Source organism: Aegilops tauschii, chromosome 1 (genome assembly GCF_002575655.3).
Source record: "Aegilops tauschii subsp. strangulata cultivar AL8/78 chromosome 1, Aet v6.0, whole genome shotgun sequence".
NCBI lineage: Eukaryota > Viridiplantae > Streptophyta > Magnoliopsida > Poales > Poaceae > Aegilops > Aegilops tauschii.
This window is the reverse complement of record NC_053035.3, coordinates 4,197,062-4,202,872: the sequence shown is the minus strand read 5'-3', so window position 1 is coordinate 4,202,872 and position 5,811 is coordinate 4,197,062. Positions and strand designations below refer to the sequence as shown.

The 5,811-nt window shown below is 46.5% G+C and overlaps 1 protein-coding gene across 1 annotated transcript; it reads right to left on the bottom strand.

The window, feature by feature from the left end:
* Positions 1-1,760: 1,760 nt before the first annotated feature.
* Positions 1,761-2,890, bottom strand: LOC141041663 (uncharacterized). Its single transcript, XM_073508510.1, has 2 exons — positions 2,022-2,890; positions 1,761-1,872 (listed from the first exon to the last, which is right to left on the bottom strand). The coding sequence occupies exons 1-2, from the start codon at positions 2,888-2,890 to the stop codon at positions 1,761-1,763; spliced, it is 981 nt and encodes a 326-aa protein (XP_073364611.1).
* Between the last annotated feature and the right edge of the window lie 2,921 nt (positions 2,891-5,811).

Below are 5,811 nucleotides of genomic sequence, written 5' to 3'. Positions count from 1 at the left end.
ACGTAGTTGACCTTCATCTTAGCTTCTTCCACGCAGTTCTTTATGTAGTGATACACCGTATCAGTGTGCTTGCTTCTATCATGCCGCACTGGATCTTCGCGTATAAAACTTTCAGACTTGCTATCAACATTAAGCACCACTTGTTCCGGATCTCGATCCATGAGATCACCGTGTAGCCGCCCTAGCCACACACCTTCACACGCCGCAGTGGCAGCTGCAATATAGTCTATTGCATTAACTGCGGATGCTTTACTCTTTTTGTTCAGCTCAAGACGAGGTTTCGTTGGAGCGTCAATTGGATTGCAATATTTCATGCCACCGCTTTCAAGTACCTTCCTTGTGTATGCCTCCTGGCATAGTGTGATCCCTTTCGTCTTTTGATGTACCTCTATCGCGGGGTAGTAGCTCAAAAGACCTAGATCACCCATCTTGAAAAGCTCTTTCATCTGTAGCTTGTACTTTGCAACCACCTCTTCATCTGCTCCAGTAATCAATAGGTCGTCGACGTAGATGCCAACCAGTAGACGATCCTTTCCTTCACCTCTCTTGTACGTTGCATGCTTTAGTGGAGCTTTCTCAAATCCAAGAGAAATCAATGTCCGATCAAGTTTGATGTTCCACTCCCGAGGTCCTTGCCATAGCCCATACAAGATTTTGTGTAACTTCAGTACCTTGTGCTCTTCTCCTTCTTTGATGAAACTCGGTGGTTGATTCACATACACATCTCCTTCTATCTCACCGTTCAAAAACACGGATTTTACATCCATGTGATGTACTTTCCATGATTTCTGAGCCGCGAGAGCGATGAGTAATCTCATCGACTCCATCTTTACAATGAGAACGAACACTTCTTCGAAGTCCATACTTTCCTCTTGCACATACCCTTTGGCCACAAACCTCGCTTTGTGCTTCATGCACCTTTCAACATCTTTCTTGATCTTGAATTCCCACTTGAGGACTATAGCATCATGTCCGTTGGGAAGATCCAGGAGCTCCCATACTTTGTTGTCTCGGATCGACCTCAACTCTTCATCCATAACACGATGCCAACACTTTTCCGTCTTTGCGTCTTTAAAATTTTCCGGTTCCTTGATGTGCAAATGTCGTTGCCCTTTACTTTTCATCTTCACCGAATTAATTTGAAGCACTTCCTTTGGAGAGATGTCCAATACGCGCCGTTCCCGTGCTACCAAAGAAAACACGCTTGCTTCCGAAGTTGCCAAACTTCTTTTTTCGGGCATTTGGGGCACACCCGAACTGCTGTCTGGAGAGCCTGCAACACTAGATGGGCTGCTCCTTCTTTCTGGCACGTCTCCTTTTTCTAGACGTTGCCCAACTTCTGGCCCATCTAGCACAATGCCTTCACGTGCTAGTGAGGAACTAGCTGATGTATCCAACTTGTAGTAGTATCCATCACATGAAGATGATTGGCTCCATTGTGGAACCATTGCTGTAGCCAACTTGCTGGATGGGCTGCCATCATCCGTCCCGCCTGCTGGGCAAGGCTCGCTAGCGATCGTAGCTGCACCAGCCGTGTACGCGACGTGCGTCGTCTAGCTACCGCCATGCATGCAACTCCGCTAGCGTCTGGATTCGCCACGCTGGATCCGCCACGACTTGCAACGTCCACACTCGACGGTGCACTGTCTGACATCTCGTCACGTTTGTCTGATCTGACTGCAGCTCGCCGTGTGCCTTGGCCCATCTCTGTTACGACCACACTGAGACACGGTACGTCATGGTCTTCTGGTGCCATGACTTCACCTATCTTCAGATTTTCTGGACTGCTCTTTCGGCCACAGCTGGCCCCTCTCGGAGGCGTCGCACAAAGACTGCTTCTCCATGGCCGCGCACACGCAGCTATCGCCGCACCTGCTCCAGCAAAGTTGGCACTTACGTCCATAGCACTGACATAAGTTTCGGAATCACTCCCCGCATCTGTAGCTTCGACACAGGTTTCCGAACCATAATCATGATGGCAAACTTTTTCTTCCGCAAGCTCGACAATTTCTTTAATCAACGCTTGAGAGTCTGGATCCTCCTCGTCCACCAGTTTACACATCAACATCATGTCACCATCATCTTCTTGCTGGGCAATGAGCGCCTTCTGCTTTGGTGCTTCCTCGCAGTCAGCCTTGAAGTGACCGAGGAGACCACAGTTATAACACCTCACTTTCCTGATGTCAAACTTTCTCCTCGGTGGTGGTGCAGCCTCATCGTCTGAGTCGTCGTCTGAGTCGTCGTCGGAGTCGGCGAAGTTCTTTCTCGCCGAACGCTGCTTCCCCTTCTTCTTGCTGCTGCTCATGGATCCGCCTCTCTTTTCTAGGGCGATCCATTGTGCCTTCGTGAGCATCACAAGCTCGTCGTTCCTTCCGTCCCCAAGACTGTACCGCATACGCTCATCGTGAGCCTTGTACCGTCCGACGAGATCGTCGATGGAGAGAGTCGCGAGATCGACGCACTGCTCGATCGCCGTGACAATTTGCAGGTACCGGGGAGGGGCCGCACGCAAGAACCGCCGGACAACCGAGGCCTCCGTGAGGTTCTCTCCAAGCGCGCGAATCCGATTGACAAGAGTAGCCACCTGTGAAGCGAACGCATCCACGGACTCATTGTCGGCCATGACCAAAGTCTCATAGTTCCTTAGGAGAGTTTGGAGATTGGCTTGCTTGACGCGAGTGTGTCCCTCGAACATGAGTTTCAGCGTATCCCACACCTCCTTCGCCGTTGCTTTGGCGATCAGGTGCTGGAGGACATCCATCGGCATCACCGAGTAAATCGCCGACGCCGCCTGCCGATCCTGCCGGTGCTCGGCTCCCTCCTTCTTGAATGCGTCGCCTCCGGGATCCACCGCGTCCCATAGCTCATTGGCGCGGAGACCACACTCCATGAGGGCCTTCCAGACCCCGAAGTTCTCGCGATCAAACCGTGGATACGACGAACTCGCCGGAGCAGCAATTACTTTAGCCGCACCGGATTACTCCGCCAGCTGCTTGGTCTTCTCGTCGTTCACCATGATCCTCCGTTACTAGAAGATCAACCTTGCTCTGATACCAATTGTTGGCCCAGTCCCGACGTCGAGTACTTCCGACGATGAGATAGAACCGACGACGAACGACAATGAAGCGAAGCAACACTGATTTCCGAACTTGGTTCCTGCCCCAAGCTGGCTCGATCTCTCCTGATCGATTATTCCGCTGCGCGTACGTAGCTAAACTAGCTAGCTAATCTCGCTGGATACACAATCCACGTACGCACGCAACACAGAGGCTGGCTTGATTGCCAAAGGCTCGTATCGAGCCTTTTTCTTTCTTTATTGCTTCTCCACGATATAGATTACAGGGGCTATACACACATATATATAGTAGTAGGACTACGAAGCTAATCTACTCGGCTAACAAAGTACCAGTGATCTTTTTTATTACGAAATGGACAATTCAACACATATGGATGTAGTATTATGCAATGAAGGTATCAATTCGTTGTTTGCAGAACCAGATCACAGCAAAAATATTCATAGCAAATTTGGCTTTCTTACCAACAAAATAAATAGGTTATGTTAGATATCTCTATGCCATGCTAAGCCAGTAAGGATAGGAGGAAAAGAGTTTGATAAGGCGGCATGCCACTGTGGAAGTTAGGAGTTTTCTTACTTTATATCCGAATGAATAATATTGTTAAGAGTGAGTTTTAACAGTTTATTGTAATTATTTTTGCTGCAGCAATAACCAAGTTCTCTTCTTCCTTGTCTTGTTTCATTTTCTGTTGACTTGCATTGATTCTGTTGTAGTTGCAACTATTTACCTCAAGCCGAGCTACTCTGTTTGAAATCATTTATGTAGTTGAAATCTTTGCCACTTTGCCAGTATAATCATTTTTATACTGAAATCGTTTAGCATACCATCATGCTCTCTCACTCTCTGTTTTAGCAGAGCAGTTTGATAACAAATCGAATTGCTGGGAAAATTCCATCGATTAAATGTGTAATTAGTTTACTGCTAGATTTTGTTTTCTGTGGTGTCTCAGATCCATTTGGTTCATGCAAAAATCAACAGTTTCTTTTGCATGTAGTGCATGATAGAAATACAAAATATGCAAACTTCGCTCAGTCGATGATTCTTATATGCGATTTATAGTTCTTATCTGTAAGTTACGACAGCTCTTGATTTTTATAGCACTGCACACTAGTTACTAAAATTAATTACTCATGCCAACGTTTTTCATATACTCGTTTATGAGGATAGGCAGCCCCCATTGGTTCCTCCTCACCAACAGCATACACTACTGAGCTTCCCGCCGAGCCATGAAACGGGAGCAGCCTCCCTCTGCCGCAGCCCGTTGTGCTCAACCACCTCTACATAGAGAAGGAGAACTCAAGATCCGTGGTCGCCCTAGGGATCATCCACCGGTTCAAGGCCAAGTATGTGACTGTCGTGCTCTACAAGCCGGTAAGTGATGTTTTCTCTAATCTTTTACTTGATCTTGGATTGCAATTTGGCAATTACATAAAAAAATACCATGCTAGTTTCACTGTCAGGTTCAACTGAGCGACAATACGAGAAATGAATAACCATGAAAGACTACCAACTGTAGCTTATTCAAAGACAAGAAATGGGTTTGTAAGTACTATACTGATGCACTGAGTAACCATGTAAATATTTTTACAATGCAAAAAAATTGTTATCATCCTCTAGTTCCTCAACATGATTTACTACGCCCCTTCTTAATTAATGTTTACAGTATGAACACTGCTTCTGTTGTAAATTGGCAGTCTACCCTTTTCTCAGTGCATCTACTTCATGTCGCCACCACGGTACTGTGCAACGGGCAGCACGCAACACCGAGGAGATCGGTGGCATGAGGCGTCGAGGAAATCGGTGGTGTCGCGGCATCCAGCGATTGAAGCAAGATGTCCAGGCAACCAGGGAGTGGCAAGCACGATATTCTCAGTGCACAGCATGCACTCGTCCGCTCCAAGCGCTTTGGTCTGATGCCCAAATACGTGTAGATAGCATCAGGGATACTTTGGTTCTTTCAAGTGCCAACAAATGGAAAATAAAAAGGAAAGCAATGGAAACAGAAAAAAAAAATGGCATGTTAATCAAAGTGCACATGAGCTGGGTGGCATTTTTATGAAGCCAAATTCGAGAGTGGCAATTTTGCGAAGCCCCATGTTGAAAGTGGCAAATAGCGGATTTTCTCGTTCTGGGATGTATCAAGCCTCAGAACCCTCAACCTTGACAACTCTCAGCTGTATAGCCCTATTCCTGATGAGCTAGGAAATATGACAGCACTTCGAGTCCTATATCTGCAGGACTATGAAAACATCAAAGGAATGATTCCACCAACCCTCAAAAACCTCTGCAATTTGGAGAAAGGTGATTTTAACTGATGATAAACTTGGTGGGGACATAGCAGAACAGATGGAGAGGCTCCCCAAATGTTCATGGGACAAACTGCAGTCGCTGGAAACCTGATTGGTTTTGGGACACAGTCTCTTATGCATCATTAGTTGACATGTCTCATAATCAAATCTCCGGGAACTTGCCAACAAAAATTGAAGCAATGACATGGAAAGAACTGCACTTCAATTCGAACCAGGGTCAATTCCAAAATTGCTCGGCAATGTCACCAAGCTTGACATTTTTCTAGGAACTTGTTATCTGGACCACTGCGGCACTGCCTTTGGATTTTCAGAGTAAATAGCATAAAACAATTAGTTTACAGGCTAGGGTTCCATAAAACTACCGGATTTTAATTTTTCTTAAAAACCTATCAGTCGCGCGGTCCACTGTTTCAAAAAACCCAAAA